The sequence below is a fragment of the Oncorhynchus clarkii genome, chromosome 31 (assembly GCF_045791955.1).
Source record: "Oncorhynchus clarkii lewisi isolate Uvic-CL-2024 chromosome 31, UVic_Ocla_1.0, whole genome shotgun sequence".
Lineage (NCBI taxonomy): Eukaryota > Metazoa > Chordata > Actinopteri > Salmoniformes > Salmonidae > Oncorhynchus > Oncorhynchus clarkii.
In genome coordinates, this window is record NC_092177.1 from 7,568,220 (window position 1) to 7,589,675 (window position 21,456).

A 21,456-nucleotide genomic window follows, 5' to 3' on the forward strand; every position below is an offset into this window, starting at 1 on the left:
CTTTTAACCAGAGCCCTATGGCACCCTCTTCCCTATATAGTGCACTACTTTTAACCAGAGCCCTATGGCACCCTCTTCCCTATATAGTGCACTACTTTTAACCAGAGCCCTGTGGCACCCTCTTCCCTATATATAGTGCACTACTTTTAACCAGAGCCCTATGGCACCCTCTTCCCTATATAGTGCACTACTTTTAACCAGAGCCCTATGGCACCCTCTTCCCTATATAGTGCACTACTTTTAACCAGAGCCCTGTGGCACCCTCTTCCCTATATAGTGCACTACTTTTAACCAGAGCCCTATGGAACCCTAATCCCTGTATAGTGCACTACTTTTAACCAGAGCCCTATGGCACCCTCTTCCCTATATAGTGCACTACTTTTAACCAGGGCCCAATGGCACCCTATTCCCTATATATAGTGCACTACTTTTAACCAGAGCCCTATGGCACCCTCTTCCCTATATAGTGCACTACTTTTAACCAGAGCCCTATGGCACCCTCTTCCCTATATAGTGCACTACTTTTAACCAGAGCCCTATGGCACCCTATTCCCTATATATAGTGCACACATTTTGACCAGGGCCCAATGGCACCCTATTCTCTATATAGTGCACTACTTTTAACCAGAGCCCTATGGCACCCTATTCCCTATATAGTGCACTACTTTTAACAAGAGCCCTATGGGTCCAGGCCAAAAGTAGTACACTATTTAGGGAATAGCAAATGGTACTCTATTCGGGATAGGCTACTACTTTGGATACGGCACTTTGTATAATTCACTCACTGCCTCTTCCACTCTCTGACTCTCCCACTCACTGCCTCTCCCACTCACTGCCTCTTCCACTCTCTGCCTCTCCCACTCACTGCCTCTCCCACTCACTGCCTCTTCCACTCTCTGCCTCTCCCACTCACTGCCTCTTCCATTCTCTGCCTCTCCCACTCGCTGCCTCTCCCACTCACTGCCTCTCCCACTCTCTGCCTCTCCCACTCACTGCCTCTTCCACTCTCTGCCTCTCCCACTCTCTGCCTCTCCCACTCTCTGCCTCTCCCACTCACTGCCTCTGCCTCTCCCACTCGCTACCTCTCCCACTCTCTGCCTCTCCCACTCTCTGCCTCTCCCACTCTCTGCCTCTCCCACTCTCTGCCACTCCCACTCTCTGCCTCTCCCACTCTCTGCCTCTCCCACTCGCTACCTCTCCCACTCTCTGCCTCTCCCACTCTCTGCCTCTCCCACTCGCTGCCTCTCCCACTCGCTGCCTCTCCCACTCTCTGCCTCTGCCTCTCCCACTCGCTACCTCTCCCACTCTCTGCCTCTCCCACTCTCTGCCTCTCCCACTTGCTGCCTCTCCCACTCGCTGCCTCTCCCACTCACTGCCTCTCCCACTCACTGCCTCTTCCACTCTCTGCCTCTCCCACTCACTGCCTCTTCCATTCTCTGCCTCTCCCACTCGCTGCCTCTCCCACTCACTGCCTCTCCCACTCTCTGCCTCTCCCACTCACTGCCTCTTCCACTCTCTGCCTCTCCCACTCTCTGCCTCTCCCACTCTCTGCCTCTCCCACTCACTGCCTCTGCCTCTCCCACTCTCTGCCTCTCCCACTCTCTGCCTCTCCCACTCTCTGCCACTCCCACTCTCTGCCTCTCCCACTCTCTGCCTCTGCCTCTCCCACTCGCTGCCTCTCCCACTCGCTGCCTCTCCCACTCGCTGCCTCTCCCACTCTCTGAACCAAAAATAAATAAAAGTCATCCAATCTTAAAAAACACAGTATGTTGTGGTCTTCATAGTTAATATAATAGCTTGTTTTAATCACATCCATTACATTCTTTATTTCACTGACCAGAAATTATATTATATATTATATATTATATTATATATATATATATATTATATATAGACACTGAGCGTACAGAACATTAAGAACACCTGCTCTTTCCATGACAGACTGACCAGGACTATGCATAGACACTGAGCGTACAAAACATTAAGAACACCTGCTCTTTCCATGACAGACTGACCAGGACTATGCATAGACACTGAGCGTACAAAACATTAAGAACACCTGCTCTTTCCATGACAGACTGACCAGAACTAAGAGAGAAATTATATATTTCCTCTGGCATAGACACTGAGCGTACAGAACATTAAGAACACCTGCTCTTTCCATGACAGACTGACCAGGACTATGCATAGACACTGAGCATACAAAACATTAAGAACACCTGCTCTTTCCATGACAGACTGACCAGGACTATGCATAGACACTGAGCGTACAAAACATTAAGAACACCTGCTCTTTCCATGACAGACTGACCAGGACTATGCATAGACACTGAGTGTGCAAAACATTAAGAACACCTGCTCTTTCCATGACAGACTGACCAGGACTATGCATAGACACTGAGCGTACAAAACATTAAGAACACCTGCTCTTTCCATGACAGACTGACCAGGACTATGCATAGACACTGAGCGTACAAAACATTATGAACACCTGCTCTTTCCATGACAGACTGACCAGGACTATGCATAGACACTGAGCATACAAAACATTAAGAACACCTGCTCTTTCCATGACAGACTGACCAGGACTATGCATAGACACTGAGTGTACAAAACATTAAGAACACCTGCTCTTTCCATGACAGACTGACCAGGACTATGTATAGACACTGAGCATACAGAACATTAAGAACACCTGCTCTTTCCATGACAGACTGACCAGGACTATGCATAGACACTGAGCGTACAAAACATTAAGAACACCTGCTCTTTCCATGACAGACTGACCAGGACTATGCATAGACACTGAGTATACAAAACATTAAGAACACCTGCTCTTTCCATGACAGACTGACCAGGTGAAAGCTATGATCTCTTATTAATGTCACTTTTTAAATCAGATGAAATGGAGGAGACAGGTTGACTTGGCAAGACAAAATATTGAAGTGCCTTTGAACTGGGCATGGTAGGGTAGGGGGGTGTTGATAGACGAGGAAAACGAGGTTTGAAAGACAAGGTTATCCCCTCAATATCTCCCATGCACTTAAGGAAATTACAAATGTCATGGATATATTGAAACTAGTGGATATATGGAGGCTTAAATATCCTGACCTTGTGAGATATACATGGCGGAGGCTCAATCAAGCTACTCGTCTTGACTACTTTCCTATGTCATTCTCTCTGGTGTAACAGTATAACTTTAGACCGTCCCATCGCCCATACCCGGGCGCGAACCAGGGACCCTCTGCACACATTAACAACAGTCACCCACGAAGCATTGTTACCCATCGCTCCACAAAAGCCTTGCAGGGCAAGGGGAACCACTACTTCAAGGTCTCAGAGCAAGTGACATCACCGATTGAAACGCTATTTAGCGCGCACCGCTAACTAAGCTAGCCGTTTCACATCCGTTACACTGGCACCAAAAGTTTTTAAAAAGTGTTGAAAGGGGACAGAATGCGGTCGAACCATCACATAACTGGTGTATACCAATATACATTACACTTACAGAATTTCCGCAAGGGCGAGGATATTGGAAATGTATTCAAAGCCTACTGGATGACAAAATATTTTTTTTAACCAATACCAAGAATAATTCATAACTTACTTTTTCCTACACAACATAGGTACAGCAGATCCCCTTATTGTAAGGAACACTTTTAAAATGTGCTTTTAAGAGGCCATGCAATTCAACACTCATCTTTAAAACAAAACAATTGAGGTCTAAAGAACTCAGTCCAGATGTATAGCAACAAAAAACTGTAACATAGAGGTTCAGAACAAGTTTAGAGGAAAAACAAAAAATAACTCAAGAAAGATCAAGTGTAATATATTATAAAAATGAAGCGAACTGGATGGAAAATGGAAGGAAATGCACCGAATTACGTTTTGATCTTCCAACACAGAAATGCTAACAAAAATAATTCACAGAAACTCAGCCATGGTTTACCAAACAACATTTTGAAAGAGGAAGCACTTTAAAAGCTTAAATGTTTTAATTTCAGTCTCCTCCATTTTCACTAATTGAAAATAGTTAATTAATTTAATTAATTTAGTGTCGACTTAACAGCTGTACAGAAAGACTCATGTGAAGGACTAGTTACAGAGGAGGAACTTCTAGATGCAATTAAAGTGTTCAAGTCTGGGAAAACTCCAGGGCGTATATCAAATATTTTTCAATGTACTCAAAAGGTTTGCTTATTAGCATGTTTTAACTACTCCTATAAACATGGTAGACTATCACAAACTCAGTGAGGTGGTTAGATTTGACTATGACTGAAACAGGACCCTGGTGGTAAATATAAAGATCCAGTCCACCTAAAAAAAAAACAGACCCCTTACACTGCGGTGTTGTGATGCTAAAATCCAGGCAAAATGCATAGTGCATAGAATTAAAAAGGTATTGTCGGATATTGTTCATCCTAACCAGACAGGTTTTTTTTTTTTTACATGGAGATAATATAAGACAATGTCACACCCTGACCATAGTTTGCTTCGTATGTTTCTATGTTTTGTTTGGTCAGGGTGTGATCTGAGTGGGCATTCTATGTTGAATGTCTAGTTTATCTGTTTCTGTGTTTGGGCCTGATATGGTTCTCAATCAGAGGCAGGTGTTAGTCATTGTTCCTGATTGGGAACCATATTTAGGTAGCCTGTTTTGTGTTGGGTTTTGTGGGTGATTGTCTATGTTGATTGCTTGTGTTCAGCACAGTTCTCATTTAGCGTCACGGTCGTTATTTCGTTTATTGTTTTTGAACAGTGTGTTTCAGTGTTCAGTGTTTTCTTTATTACATTTCATCATGAACACATACCACGTCGCATTTTTTGTCATCCGATCCTTCTCGCCTCTCCTCTTCAGATGAAGAGGAGGACGCCCGTGACAGACAAGTACTGGAAACAATAGAACACTATTAAAAATGTGTGAAACCAGGCCTGGTATTCATAGCTGACTTTGAAAAGTCCTTTGCTAAAACACGACTGCAATTTATATATAAATGCCTGGACTTTTTTATTTTATTTTGGAGAATCTCTTATCCAATGAGTTAAAGTTATGTATAGTAACCCCAGGTGTAAAATAGTAAATAATGGCTACTTCTCAGAAATAATTAAACTGTCAAGAGGAGTAAAACAAGGTTGTCCACTATTGGCATATCTATTTCCTATAGCCATCCAAATGCTAGCTATTCAAACCAGACAGCACAATAATATCAAGAGGCTAGAAATCTAAGGCTTAACCTGTTCAACCTCTCTTTCGTATCATCTGAGATCCCCAAAGATTGGAAAGCTGCTGCGGTCATCCCCCTCTTCAAAGGGGGAGACACTCTAGACCCAAACTGTTATAGAACTATATCCATCCTGCCCTGCCTTTCTGAAATCTTCGAAAGCCAAGTTAACAGATCACAGAGCATTTCGAATCCCAATCTGGTTTCGTAGCTGGTCATGGGTGTCCACATCAGCCACGCTCAAGGTCCTAAACGATATCATTATCACCAACAATAAAAGACAGTACAGTGCATCCGTCTTCATCAACCTGGCCAAGGCTTCCGTCTCTGTCAATCACCGCATTCTTATCGGCAGACTCAATAGCCTACTTCTCAGATTGAGTTCAGTGTGTCAAATCAGAGAGCCTGTTGTCTGGACTTATGGCAGTCTCTATGGGGGTGCCACAGGGTTCATTTCTCAGGCCAACTCATTTCTCTATATACATCAATGATGTCGCTCTTGCTGCTGGTGATTCTCTGATCCACCTCTACGCAGACGACGCCATTCTGTATACTTCTGGCCCTTCTTTGGACACTGTGCTAGTAATAGGGGTTGCAACAATTTCTGCGGATAATTCTAGAAAGAGAGGGTCCAGATTGTCTAGCCCAGCTGATTTGTAGGGGTCCAGATTTTGTAGCTCTTTCAGAACATTAGCTGTCTGGATTTGGGTGGTGACAGTGTTTCCTAGCGTCAGTGCAGTGGGCAGCTGAGAGGAGGTGCTCTTATTCTCCATGGACTGACAGAATGAGGTCAATATCCTTCCAAGATACCCGGGCCAGGTCGATTAGAAAGGCCTGCTTGCGGAAGTGTTTTAGGGAGCGTTTGACAGTGATGAGAGGTGGTCGTTTGACCGCGGACCCATTACGGACGCAGGCTATGAGGCAGTGATCGGCCTCCCGGGTGGCGCAGTGGTTAAGGGCGCTGTACTGCAGCACCAGCTGTGCCACCAGAGACTCTGTCGTAACCGGCCGCGACTGGGAGGTCCGTGGGGCAACACACAATTGGCCTAGCGTCGTCCGGGTTAGGGAGGGTTTAGCCGGTAAGGATATCCTTGTCTCATCGCGTACCAGCGACTCCTGTGGCGGGCCGGGGCGCAGTGCACACTAACCAAGGTTGCCAGGTGCACGGTGTTCCCTACGACACATTGGTGCTTCCGGGTTGGATGGCGCTGTGTTAAGAAGCAGTGCGTCTTGGTTGGGTTGTGTATCGGAGGACGCATGACTTTCAACCTTCGTCTCTCCCGAGCCCGTACGGGAGTTGTAGCGATGAGACAAGATAGTAGCTACTAAACAATTGGATACCACGAAATTGGGGAGAAAAAGAGGGTAAAAATTCACACAAAAAAATAAAATAATAATAATAAAAATGAGGCAGTGATCGCTGAGATCCTGGTTGAAGACAGCAGAGGTGTATTTGGATGGCAGTTTGGTCAGGATGATATCTAAGAGTCTGCCCATGGTTAAGGATTTAGGGTTGTACATAGTCGGATCCTTGATCATTTGTGTGAGATTGAGGGCATCTAGCTTAGATTGTAGGGCGGCTGGGCTGTTAATAAGCATATCCCAGTTTAGGTCACCTAACAGTACGAACTCTGAAGATAGATGGGGGGCAATCAATTCACATATGGTGTCCAGGGCACAGCTGGGGACTGGGGGGGGTCTATAACAAGCGGCAACGGTGAGAGACTTATTTCTGGAAAGGTGGATTTTTAAAAGTAGAAGCTTGAATTGTTTGGGTACAGACATGGATAGCATGACAGAACTCTGCAGGCTATCTCTGCAGTAGATTGCAACTCCGCCCCCTTTGGCAGTTCTATCTTGTCGAAAAATGTTGTAGTTGGGGATGGAAATTTGGGGATTTTTGGTGGCCTTCCTAAGCCAGGATTCAGACACGGCAAGGACATCAGGGTTGGCGGAGTGTGCTAAAGCAGTGAATTAAACAAACTTAGGGAGGAGGCTTCTGATGTTAACATGCATGAAACCAAGGCTTTTACAGTTACAGAAGTCAACAAATGAGAGCGCCTGGGGAATGGGAGTGGTGCTGGGGGCTGCAGGGCCTGGGTTAACCTCTACATCACCAGAGGAACAGAGGAGGAGTCGGATAAGGGTACGGCAAAAGGCTATAAGAACTGGTCGTCTAGTGCATTCGGAACAGAGAGTAAGAGGAGCAGATTCCTGGGTGTGGAAGAATAGATTCAAGGCATGATGTACAGACAAGGGTATGGTAGGATGTGAGTACAGTGGAGGTAAACCTAGGCATTGAGTGATGATGAGAGAGGTTTTGTCTCTAGAGGCACTTCTGATGGGGGTTCTGGTTCTTAAGTAAGTATAAAAAAAATAGCAGATCCGTACCACATTGGGTGAGGCGGGTTGCAGGAGAGTATATTCAGTCCATAGATGGAAAGCGAGATTAAAATATATATACAAAATATATACTGGAATAAAATGAAGAAAACAATATTTACACGGGACAGGACAGGACAAGACAAAACACACGTCCGACTGCTACGCCATCTTGGGCGGACTTTACTGTATGATGTACTGCATGTGATGAGCTTTACTTGTGAGTGCAGCTGTTGTCAAGCCTCTCAGAGTTAAAAGCGGAAAGAAGAAAATAGGGTTTTGAGAGAGGAGGAAATCCCCTACATCAGGCCAAGAGATCCATGGCAACATGTAGACTGTAGACTGCACCGTGCAGCAGCCCAACACTGATCATTTAAACAAAGACTACATAACGACACAACCTCAAAATTATCCCTATTTCATGTTCATTATTATACATTCGTAGATCAAGGTAAATAGTAAGCTTTCTTTGCAATGCATTGTCAGATCATCACCCTGTGTTGCAAAATTGTCCTTTCTGACTGCTGTAAAAGTAAGGCAATTCTATTGGATTCTCTTCAAGTCAAATTGTATAGTTTAATATAAATGAGATTAAACTTGGTTATTAGGCCTTATACTGTATGGACATTAATGGCTGTGTTATGTAAACTAAATGTGCATAGATACACATGAGACCTCATGCCATTTAATTTCCATCACACTTTAGTTGTGATTCATAAAGGGTACGATGCAAAAAACTCTCAAACTGTACAGTTTTATCTCCATCTCTTCATTCAAAGACTCAATCATTGACACTCTTACTGACAGTTGTGGCTGCTTCGCGTGATGTATTGTTGTCTCTACCGTCTTGCCCTTTGTGCTGTTGTCTGTGCCCAATAATGTTTGTTCCATGTTTTGTGCTGCTACAATGTGTTGTGTTGTTGTGTTGCTACCATGTTGTTGTCATGCTGTGTTGCTACCATGTTGTTTTCATGTGTTGCTGCCATGCTATGCTGTTGTCTTAGGTCTCTCTTCATGTAGTGTTGTGGTGTCTCTCTTGTGTTTTGTCCTATATACGTAAATATATTTTTTTATCCCAGCCCCCGTCCCCACAGGAGGCCTTTTGGTAGGCCATCATCAAATAAGAATTGGTTCTTAACTGACTTACCTAGTTAAATAAAGGTTCAACAAAATGAAAATAACATAAAACTCTAGTATTTCTGTGTAGAGTAGAATTAACACATACCAGACTGATAGTGTTGATTGTGTCTGTTCTGCTGGTTGTCTTGTGTTGTTCACTTTAGGACAGATCAGTCTACACTAGCGCTCAGTTTGGACGGAGCCCAGGTCCCCCTGCTCTGCTCTGTTCTCTTCTGTTGAGGCTATGAACTGCATCAGATTCTTTCTCTATGTGGGAATTCCCCATGTCTCTCTAAAAACATTGAAATTAGCTTCCCCCTCTACTCACCAGTTTCCTTATTAAAAAGCGCCTCTCGGAAAGACGCTCAATGTGTCGGTGAGTTTCTTTGCTTTTTTTCTAAATTGTATATATTGATTTAATTTTGTTAAATGTTATAATAGAGTTTGTCTAGGCTATAAAGAGTCCTGTGTTAAAGCGTTCCGACTCTGACTTGGTTATGCTAAATGAATCATCTAATTTGCTTACGGGGGGAAATCAAGTTAGTGAACAAAACGCTATTGATTTGTGAATGATTGATAACATTAAAAAGGTTACATTTATCGATAATATAATTCTTAATATCTCAGACAGATACATCATAAATATAAATATGATACTCTTTCTGTAATCTAAAAATCATGTTTCGATGTCATATAATATATATCTTTTTAAACATTTAAATCCATTTATGTGATGTAATATAATCTCTTTAACTGATTTGGCGGAAGAAAAAAAATTGCAAAACTTTCCAGAGTCATTATAGTCATTATATTTATTCCAAAAACACATCAGAAATTATAACATGACATTTTTGTAATCACTCCAAATTAAAAATGATTTTACAATTGGTGTGTATTAACAGTACATTTTTATTATTAACCTTTATTTAACTAGGCGAGACAGTTAAGAACAAATTCTTACTTTCAATGACGGCCTAGGGACAGTGGGTTAACCGCCTGTTGAGGGGCAGAACAACAGACTGGTACCTTGTCAGCTCAGAGGATTTGAACTTGCAACCTTTTGGTTACTAGTCCAACGCTCTAACCACTAGGCTACCCTGTCGCCCCACCTGCTGCCCCATACATCTGAGTTATGAATAACAAACCCTATACTGAACGGTGTACATACACCATGCAAATATCAGTCAGCTTTTCCAGACTTCCACTCAGCACATATCCAACCAACTTACAGTCCAGATGTGGACTTTTCACAGTATTTTGTGCTTGAGGAGAAGCCTAAAGTGAGCCATGTATTGCGGAAAATTAGTTGATGTTCATTCCTACAAAGAAGAAAATAACTTTGATATTAAAAGTATATTAGTTAAAATGTTTTAAATAATACCCACCTCTCACATGCCCAGGGCCCACTTTTGGTCCTGACCCATAGTTTAAGAAATCCTGGGCTAGATCAAGGGCCAGTATCCACTCGGACAGATGAAACAATATTTCAATGGAGATTGGAGACTTGTGTTTCCATCTAGTTTATTCTACTCTATTCTACTGTATTCTACTCTACTGTACTCTATTCTACTGTATTCTACTCCACTGTACTCTATTCTACTGTATTCTACTCTACCGTACTCTATTCTACTCCATTATATTGTATTCTACTCTACTGTACTCTATTCTACTGTATTCTACTACACTGTATTCTATTCTCCTATACTATACTCTATTCTACTCTATTATACTGTAGTCTACTCTACTGTACTCTATTCTACTCCATTCCAATGTATTCTACTCTACTGTACTCTATTCTACTGTATTCTACTCCACTGTACTCTATTCTACTCTACTGTACTCTGTTATTCTCTATTATACTGTATTCTAATCTACTGTTCTCCATTCTACTTTATTATACTGTATATTCTGCTCTACTGTACTCTATTCTACTCCATTCTAATGTATTCTACTCCACTGTACTCTATTATACTGTATTCTACTGAATTCAACTCTACTGTACTCTATTCTACTCTATTCTACTGTATTCCAATCTACTGTACTCCATTCTACTCTATTATACTGTATTCTATTCTACTGTACTCTATTATACTGTATTCTACTCAACTGTACTCTATTCTACTGTATTCAACTCTACTGTACTCTATTCTACTGTATTCTACTCCACTGTATTCTATTCTCCTATACTATACTCTATTCTACTCTATTATACTGTAGTCTACTCTACTGTACTCTATTCTACTCCATTCCAATGTATTCTACTCTACTGTACTCTATTCTACTGTATTCTACTCCACTGTACTCTATTCTACTCTACTGTACTCTGTTATTCTCTATTATACTGTATTCAATTCTACTGTACTCTATTCTACTCTATTATACTGTATTCTACTCTACTGTACTCTATTCTACTCTATTATACTGTATTCTACTCTACTGTACTCTATTCTACTCTATTATACTGTATTCTACTCTACAGTACTCTATTCTACTCTATTATACTGTATTCTACTCTACTGCACTCTATTCTACTGTATTCTACTCTATTCTACTGTATTCTACTCTACTGTACTCTATTCTACTCTATTATACTGTATTCTACTCTACTGTACTCTATTCTACTCTATTCTACTGTATTCTACTCTACAGTACTCCATTCTACTCTATTATACTGTATTCTACTCTACTGTACTTATTCTACTCTATTCAAAACCAGCGAGCCGATGTTCAAGATAAGCAATACAACTAAATTATTCCTGATTAGAAAGACAACATTTTGCAGGGTTTTTTTTGTTTCACGATATAAACATGTTTGTTGGTTATGTAACGACAAATGAAACAAATTTTGCAGAGCTAGAATATGTATATTTCTGAAAAACAGATTTGATTAAGCTTTAGCTCAGCAGGCTAAAACTGTCTTTAGTTCCAACTGGGTTTGAACTGGGTTTGTTCCAACTGGGTTTGTGCCGTCCGACTGGGTTTGATGGAAAGGGAAGAATAAAAAGATAGCAGAGTGCCAAGTTTTAACCATTGTGATGGTTACCTGGCCTGACATGAGTGAACTGTTGTGTCGCCCCCCCCCATACCGGAAACAAAGCTTTTCAGTCTTTGTAGGTCTAAGGTTGGCTCGGAGGGCTGGTTATGGCCAGGGTTGCCTAGGTTACTTTCTAAATGTAATCCGTTTCAGTTACTAGTTACCTGTCTGATTACTTTCAGATTACCTTTAAGAGGCATTAGAATACAAAAATGATAGATCAAATGCCTTAGGTTTGTCATCATAGTGGTGTCTGTGTCTCACTCAGGTGGAACAAACTGAAACGTGTGCTGTTTTTCAATGCTGAATTGAATGTCATTGAAAAAAAAAACATACTTTCGGGAATTTAAAAGTAATCCAAGAAGTAATCATCCATTTTTTCAAAAGTATCTGTAATCAGTTTACAACATCATTGCTGGTAATGTAATTGATTACAGTTACTGTTTTTTGTAATCAGATTACATTACTCCCCAACCCTGAATATGATGTCCAATGGGTCCTACAGACCATAGAGAATGAGGGAGGCCTCTAGTGGCAAAAAGACTGTATTAGCATGGGCATCGCCATTGAGGGCTTCCACCATTTTCTTGTCGTCAAATGAGTGGGACTTCCTACTTCCTTGACTGATCCCTCCTAGTGACACTGTTGGACTCATGTCCAACCCGAGTCATCAGGAGAGATCAGCCAATCGTGAAGAAGAAATTGACTACTTCAAAACCAGTGGAGGCTGGGGAGAGGAGCTATAGGAGGACAGACTCTGTGTAATGGTAGGAATGTAAATTCATGGAATGGAGTCAAACACGCGGTTTCCATATGTTTGATACCGTTCCATTTCATTCCATTCCAGCCATTAAAACAAGACCCCGTCCTCCTATAGCTCCTCCCACCAGCCTCCACTGGTCAAAATGGAGCCCATGCTGTCACAGACGCTTTAATGGCACATATGTAAAGGTGAGTCATCTATCTAACTGTATGGTAAAGACACAGGTCTGCACTGTGTCTCAATTATTTTAGTCAATAGCAGTTTGGGTTTAGGTATTATTATATTTCCCACAAGATGTTTATATTGGTTTTGGTTGCATCTAGTGTATGGAGGTCACCCATCATGAGATTCCTATCTTTGAAAATAACTAGCAGAATTTTGTTGATCATAGGCCTATCTGCAGTAGGCCTGTGCATGCTGGTGTTGGCACTTGTATCAAGGTTGTCCCAGAGTTCATATGTGCGCACAGTGAGGGAAACGAGTATTTGATCCCCTGCTGATTTTGTACGACTGACAAAGAAATGACCAGTCTATAATTTTAATGGTAGGTTTATTTGAACAGTGAGAGACAGAATAACAACAACAAAAATACCGAAAGCCGCATGTCAAAAATGTTATAAATTGATTTGCATTTTAATGAGGGAAATAAGTATTTTACCCCCTCTCAATCAGAAAGATTTCTGGCTCCCGGGTGTCTTTTATACAGGTAACGAGCTGAGATTAGGAGCACACTCTTAAAGGGAGTGCTCCTAATCTCAGTTTGTTAACTGTATAAAAGACACCAGTCCACAGAAGCAACCAATCAATCAGATTCCAAACTCTCCACCATGGCCAAGACCAAAGAGCTCTCCAAGGATGTCAGGGACAAGATTGTAGACCTACACAAGGCTGGAATGGGCTACAAGACCATCGCCAAGCAGCTTAGTGAGAAGGTGACAACAGTTGGTACGATTATTCGCGAATGGAAGAAACACAAAATAACTGTCAATCTCCCTCGGCCTGGGGCTCCATGCAAGATCTCACCTCGTGGAGTTGCAATGATCATGAGAACGGTGAGGAATCAGCCCAGAACTACACGGGAGGATCTTGTCAATGATCTCAAGGCAGCTGGGACCATAGTCACCAAGAAAACAATTGGTAACACACTAAGCTGTGAAGGACTGAAATCCTGCAGCACCCGCAAGGTCCCCCTGCTCAAGAAAGCATGCCCGTCTGAAGTGTGCTAATGAACATCTGAATGATTCAGAGGACAGCTGGGAGAAAGTGTTGTGGTCAGATGACACCAAAATGGAGCCCTTTGGCATCAACTCAACTCGCTGTGTTTGGAGGAGGAGGATTGCTGCCTATGACCCCAAGAACACCATCCCCACCGTCAAACATGGAGGTGGAAACATAATGCTTTGGGGGTGTTTTTCTGCTAAGAAGACAGGACAACTTCACCGCATCAAAGGGACAATGGACGGGGCCATGTACCGTCAAATCTTGGGTGAGAACCTCCTTCCCTCAGCCAGGGCATTGAAAATGGGTCGTGGATGGGTATTCCAGCATGACAATGACCCAAAACACACAGCCAAGGAAACAAAGGAGTGGCTCAAGAAGAAGCGCATTAAGGCCCTGGAGTGGCCTAGCCAGTCTCCAGACCTTAATCCCATAGAAAATCTGTGGAGGGAGCTGAAGGTTCGAGTTGCCAAACGTCAGCCTCAAAACCTTAATGATTTATAGAAGATCTGAAAAGAGGAGTGGGACAAAATCCCTCCTGAGATGTGTGCAAACCTGGTGGCCAACTACAAGAAACGTCTGACCTCTGTGATTGCCAACAAGGGTTTTGCCACCAAGTACTGAGTCCTGTTTTGCAGAGGGGTCAAATACTTATTTACCTCATTAAAATGCAAAACAATTTATAACATTTTTTACATGGATTTTGTTGTTGTTATTCTGTCTCTCACTGTTTAAATAAACCTACCATTAAAATTATAGACTGATCATTTCTTTGTCAGTGGGCAAACGTACAAAAATTTCCCTCACTGTAGATAGAACATCATGGAAATAGTAATTCATCCTGTAGAGCTTTTTAAAGGAGTAGTGAAGTCTGTGACTGTACTACAGCCTCTGCCTAGAGGTGCAGAGCTATAAAGGAGTAGTGAAGTCTGTGACTGTACTACAGCCTCTGCCTAGAGGTGCAGAGCTATAAAGGAGTAGTGAAGTCTGTGACTGTACTACAGCCTCTGCCTTGAGGTGCAGAGCTTATAGCTAAAATCCTTAGTTGCTACATATTTTGGGGGACTTATAAATTAATGACATATATCCTGAAGAATATAATTTATAAGCAATTAATGAGATTAGTTCAACAGTCGTACCCCATCTCAACCTGAAATATACATTTGTTTTACACCAATGTTTGTAAACAACATACATTTAAACACGCACACTGTATAGCCTCATAACATGGTTCAAATCATAATTGTGGTATCATGGACAGTCAGTACTTAGCATCTATAGCTCTGTCTATGAATTTGAGAGTGGTTACATATGTCCAGGTCCATCCCTCAGCTTTTTACCAAACCAGAGGCGGGTTGACGGCTTTGTTATTGTTTCAACTAAGGATTCTAGCTTTAAGGTCACGGGTTCAAGCCTTGCTCTGGCTGCCGTCATCCATCCCCCCCAATCAATCCCTGAGCTACCAAGGTTTGGAGCAACAACAAAAAACTGCACGGTTTCTTTAAAGATTAACACAGCCTGTGTCAAGCTTCTGCATTGGTCGGTCCGCTTGTCAACCACAACTGTTTACAACATCAGACGACAGCGAGGTGGAATTTCCCAGGTTACAGCAGAGGCCACTTCCGCAATTGGTGTCTGGGTAAATGGATGGAGCCACTGAAGCAGAAAGGTAGCTAACACAAGCCAAAGATCTCTTTGTTTACCATGAACATTTATAGAAAGTTGGCTAGCTACGTTGTCTGGAATCAGACACTGTTTTTTTTTTTGCGTAACAAATGACTAGTTCGTTTGCTATCCATTATATATTGTGTCATGTTAGCTATAATTTGCATGACTTTGTTAGCCAGGACGTTATCTTGTAGAAATACTTTCACTTAGATATATAACGTTATCTAACGCGAAAAGGGCTATCGTTCAAATAAGCTAAATGTTAGCTTGCTATACAGTCCGATTTACTACTTTGTTCGCTAACGCTAACTAGCTAATGTTTTTTTTTCGGCATCTTAGCAACTGAAATGACTAGTTAGCTAGCTAGCTCCATGGCTAGTCGTAATTGTATCGTTAACTAAAGCCAGCGGTGAAACTATCAAGGATGTCGCTCCTAACTACTGAACCGCGAGATATGTTGTTCTCGCTTGTCATCTAATCAGGGACTGTTTTCTGGACTGGATACTTTAGTCGTCTCTTCTTCTAATCTATAAATGAACGAAGAAAGAAAGAAAGGCCGAAAAGACAGAGTGAGTTGGGTCATGTTGTCTTGTCTCTCGGTGGACATCATTACATCTCATGACAACATCCAGTTTCAATTCAATTGGTTTTATATATATTGTCTTTCATTTCGTTATTCTATTTTGCAACTGAGATCAACTACTAATCGTCTGGTTACTACTGTACAATGTCTTTGTTTCTCATCTTTTCTGTCTGGAAGTTCCGTTTTATAATTGCATGGTCATTTTTCAGGCATTCTCCATTGTGGCATTTTTAATAGCATTTTTACAACGTTGTTATCACTCAATGACTTGACCACATCAGTGTTTGTAAGTTACACATTTTAAATGATCGTGTCCTGAAATAGCTTTTACAGAAGTCCCCTCTGATGGTGACGTTCATATGTGACTCTTTGCATTGTAAATGATTTAGTGGGAAACCAAAACAATGTTTTTTATGTAACAAAACTTCTCCTCCAACGCTTTCGGGAAGTATTTAGACCCCTTGACCTTTTCCACATTTTAGTTTACGTTACAGACTTATTCTAAAATAGCTTTTTTCCCCCCCTTTATCAATCTACACACAATACCCCATAATGTCAAAGCAAAAACAGGATTTTAGAAATCTTTGCAAATGTGTCTAAATTATTATTATTATTTTTCAAAGACTGACATACCACATTTACATAAGTATTCAGACCCTTTACTCAGTACTTTGTTGAAGCACCTTTGGCAGCGATTACAGCCTCAAGTCTTCTTGAGTGTGACGCTACAAGTTTGGTACACCTGTATTTGTGGAGTTTCTCCTATTCCTCTCTGCAGATCCTTTCAAGCTCTGTCAGGTTGGCTGGGGAGTGTCGCTGCACAGCTATTTCCAGGTCTCTCCAGAGATGTTAGATCGGGTTCAAGTCCGGGCTCTGACTGGGCCACTCAAGGACATTCAGAGACTTGTCCCAAAGCCACTCTTGCGTTGTCTTGGCTGTGTGCTTAGGGTCGTTGTCCTGTTGGAAGGTGAACCTTCGCCCCAGTCTGAGGTCCTGAGCGCTCTTGAGCAGGTTTTCATCAGGGAGCTCTCTGTACTTTGCTCCGTTCATCTTTCCCCCGATCCTGACTAGTCTCCCAGTCCCTGCGCTGAAAAACATCCCCACAGCATGATGCTGCCACCACCATGCTTCACCATAGGGATGGTGCCAGGATTCCTCCAGACGTGACGCTTGGCATTCAAGCCAAAGACTTCAATCTGGGTTTCATCAGACCAGAGAATCTTGTTTCTCATGGTCTGAGAGTGTTTAGGTGCCTTTTGGAAAACTCCAAGCGGGCTGTCGTGCCTTTTACTGAGGAGTGGCATCCGTCTGAGGAGCTGGCCTGATTTGGTGGAGTGCTGCAAAGATGGTTGTCCTTCTGGAAGGTTCTCCCATTTCCACAGAGGAACTCTGGAGCTCTGTCAGTGACCATCAGGTTCTTGGTCACCTCCCTGACCAAGGCCCTTCTCCCCCTATTGCTCATTTTGGCCGGGTGGCCAGCTCTAGGAAAAATCTTGGTGGTTCCAAACTTCTTCCATTTTAAAAATGATGGAGGGCACTGTGTTCTTGGAGACCTTCAATGCTGCAGAAATTTTTGGTACCCATTCCCAGATCTGTGCTTCGATACAATCCTGTGTCTGAGCTCTACGGATAATTCCTTCAACCTCATGGCTTGGTTTTTGCTCTAACGTGCACTGTCAACTGTGGGACATTATATAGACATGTGCCTTTCCAAAGCATGTCCAATCAATTGAATTTACCACAGGTGGACTCCAAGTTGTAGAAACATTTCAAGGATGATCAATGAAAACAGGAAGCGCCTGAACTCAATTTCGAGTCTCATAGCAAAGAGTCTGAATACTTATGTAAAATAAGGTATTTCTGTTTTTTTATTTTACATTTGCAAACATTTCTAAAAACCTCTTCAATTTGTCATTATGGGGAATTGTGTAGATGGATTTATAAAAAAAAGTTATTGCATCCATTTAGAATAAGGCTGTGTCGTAACTAAATGTGGAGACAGTCAAGGGGTCTGAATACTTTCAGAATGCACTGTATATGAGGGAGTAGGAGGTTGGTACTTCTCCTCCTGTAGGAGGTTGGTACTTCTCCTCCTGTAGGAGGTTGGTACTTCTCCTCCTGTAGGAGGTTGGTACTTCTCCTCCTGTAGGAGGTTGGTACTTCTCCTCCTGTAGGAGGTTGGTACTTCTCCTCCTGTAGGAGGTTGGTACTTCTCCTCCTGTAGGAGGTTGGTACTTCTCTTCCTGTAGGAGGTTGGTACTTCTCTTCCTGTAGGAGGTTGGTACTTCTCCTCCTGTAGGAGGTAGTATGAGATTTGCATTTTGTAATGTCATGCTAAAGATCATCTCAATGTCTATTAGTTTCCCCCTTAGCCTTGTGTGCTAGAGCTATTGACTTAGCCTGGTCCCAGATCTGTTTGTCAACTCCTTGTCATTCATTGCCATGCCATGGAGTTGACATGATAGCACAAACAGATCTGGGACCAGGCTACTAAAGTCTAGGTTCTCCCATCACAAACGGTAAACATGACATGGGCCTATTTCCCCGTACTGTCACAAAAGTTACTGAGCATAGTCAAAACACATCCCCTAACTGAAACCTCCCACACAGCTCTGCCTCTCTTTTTCTATTGGTTCTTTCCTATTGACTTTTCTGTTCTGTTGTTCCTCCAGTTCCCAGCACCATGCCTGGTAAGTGAATCCGTGGCAATGGAAGGAAAAGGGCCCTATCATATCTACGACCCAGGCGGGGGCGAGGCTAAGGCCAGAGAGGCCAGGGAGGAGGGCAGCAGCGTTGGAGCGAGCAGCTATAGACTACTACTGGAAGAGAACAGCGTGCTCCGAGAGAGGATGAAGGGACTCAAGAGCTTAGGTCCGTCCGTACCTGCTTTTGTGACACAGCCTACCGCTCTGGTCTAGCTCTTTATTATGGTCCTAATCTCTTGTGGACAGAAAACATAGACACATAAGTGGGCATCTGACCAAATTGCGGCAGATTTGAGTTCTGGGTTAATTTTAAATGATTATACGCCATGTAAAACATGTATTTAAACAACATCCCCCTCATCTACCTGTATTATTGTAGGGACTTGTGGCATTGTACAAATGCCACTGTACAGCAGTAGACCTGGGTTAACTACACCCCTGGTCAAAAGTTTTAGAACACCTCATTCAAGGGTTTTTCCTTTATTTTTTTACTATTTTCTACATTGTACAATTTAATAGTGAAGACATCAAAACTATGAAATAACACATGGAGTCATGTAGTAACCCAAAAAGTATTAAACAAATCAAAATATATTTGAGATTCTTCAAATAGCCACCCTTTGCCTTGATGACAGCTTTGCACACTCATGACATTCTCTCAACCAGCTTCATGAGGTAGTCACCTGGAATGCATTTCAATTAACAGGTGTGTCTTCTTAAAAGTTAATTTGTGGAATTTCTTTCCTTAATGCGTTTGAGCCAATCAGTTGTGTTGGGACAAGGTAGGGGTGGTATACAGAAGATAGCCCTATTTGGTAAAAGACCAAGGCCGTATTATGGCAAGGACACCTCAAATAAGCAAAGAGAAATGACATTCCGTCATTAAAAATTTCAAGAACTTTGAAAGTTTCTTCAACTGCAGTTGCAAAAAAACATCAAGCGTTATGATGTCTCTCATGAGGACCACCACAGTAATGAAAGACCCAGAGTTACCTCTGCTGCAGAGGATAAGTTCATTAGAGTTACCAGCCTCTGAAATTGCAGCCCAAGTAAATTCTTCACAGGGTTCAAGTAACAGACACATCTCAACATGTGCCTTCATAGTAAAAATTTCGGCAAAGAAACCACTACTAAAGGACACAATAAGAAGACTTGCTTGACTTGCTTTTCAACAGGACATTGACCCAACACACCTCCAGGCTGTGTAAGGGCTATTTTACCGAGAAGGAGAGTGATGGAGTGCTGCATCAGATAACCTGGCCTCCACAATCCCCCGACCTCAACCAAATTGAGATGGTTTGGGATGAGTCGGACCGCACAGTGAAGAAAAAGCATCCAACAAGTGCTCAGCATATGTGGGAACTCTGTTGGAAAAGCATTCCAAGTGAAGCAGGTTGAGAGAATGTCAAGAGTGTACAAAGTGTGGCTATTTTGAAGAAGCTCACGTATAAAATATATTTTGATTGAACATTTCTTGGTTACTACATGTGTTATTTCATAGTTTTGTAAGATGGCGCCGGAGAAGGCAGACGTTTTACGTGCCCCCAGCCGATTTGTGTATTTGCAACTTTATTTTTTAAACTTATTTTGTACATAATGTTGCCGCTACCGTCTCTTATGACAGAAAATAACTTCTAGACATCAGGACTGTGATTACTCACCGCGGACTAGCAGAATCCCGACGTAAAGGATATACTGCTTCCTCGGGAACAGGCCCTGATCCCCGTGATCTGCGTGAAGAGGAGGCGGAGAAAAAGGGGCCGAAGGGCGGGATGCCTTCTGAGAATTCGTAGGCAATCGAATAAACCCCCACTTCCTTCCATTCTGCTAGCAAACGTGCAATCTTTGGAGAATAAAATCAACGAGTTATGCGGAAGATTAAACTACCAACGGGACTTGTAAAAACTGTAACATCTTATGCTTCACGGAGTTGTGGCTGAACGATGACAATATGAACATACAGCTGGCTGGTTATACGATGTACTGGCAGGATAGAACAGAACTAGAACTTGTCTGGTAAGACGAGGGGCGGCGGAATATGTGTTTTTGTAAATAACAGCTGGTGCACGATATCTAAAGAAGTCTCGAGCTATTGCTCGCCTGAGGTAGAGTATCTCATGATAAGCTGTAGACCACACAACCTACTGAGAGAGTTTTCATCCATATTCTTCGTAGCTGTTTACATTCCACCACAATCAGAGGCACTAAGACGGCAATGAATGAGCCTTATTCCTGCATAAGCAAACAATAAACCGCTCCCCCAGAGGTGGCGCTCCTAGTAGCCGGGGACTTTAATGCAGGGAAACCTAAATCCGTTTGACCAAATATCTATCGGCATGTTAAACGTGCAACCAAAGGAAAATACATCTGGACCACCTTTACTCCACACACAGAGACTCATACAACGCTCTCCCTCAACCCTCCATTTGGCAAATCTGACCATAATTCTATCCTCCTGATTCTTGCTTACAAGCAAAAATTAAAGCAGGAAGCTCTAGTGACCTAGATCAATTTTTTTTTTAAGTGGTCAGATGAAGCAGATGCTAAGCTACAGGACTGTTTTGCTAGCACAGACTGGAATATGTTCCGGGATTCCTCCAATGGAATTGAGGAGTACACCACATCAGTCATTGGGACCCTGGGACTAAACACCTCCCTCTGCAACTGGATCCTGGACTCCCTGACGGGCCGACCCCAGGTGGTAAGGGTAGGTAACAACACATCCTCAACACAGGGGCCCCTCAGGGGTGCGTGCTCTGTCT

The 21,456-nt window shown here is 42.5% G+C and overlaps 1 protein-coding gene across 12 annotated transcripts in view; it reads left to right on the forward strand.

The window, feature by feature from the left end:
- The first annotated feature begins 8,895 nt into the window (after nt 1-8,895).
- LOC139390917 (TNFAIP3-interacting protein 1-like) overlaps nt 8,896-21,456 on the forward strand; it is a 32,726-nt gene continuing 20,165 nt past the window's right edge. For 4 of the 12 annotated variants that reach the window (XM_071138301.1, XM_071138303.1, XM_071138307.1 and 1 more), the window contains exons 1-2: nt 8,896-9,099; nt 18,662-18,860. In XM_071138301.1, coding sequence (XP_070994402.1) covers nt 18,698-18,860 — 163 coding nt within the window. In that variant the 5' untranslated portion in view covers nt 8,896-9,099; nt 18,662-18,697. Of the gene's footprint in view, nt 9,100-15,187; nt 15,976-18,661; nt 18,861-21,456 lie in introns of those variants that run through there. The other 8 variants (XM_071138297.1, XM_071138298.1, XM_071138304.1 and 5 more) reach the window with 4 other exon arrangements.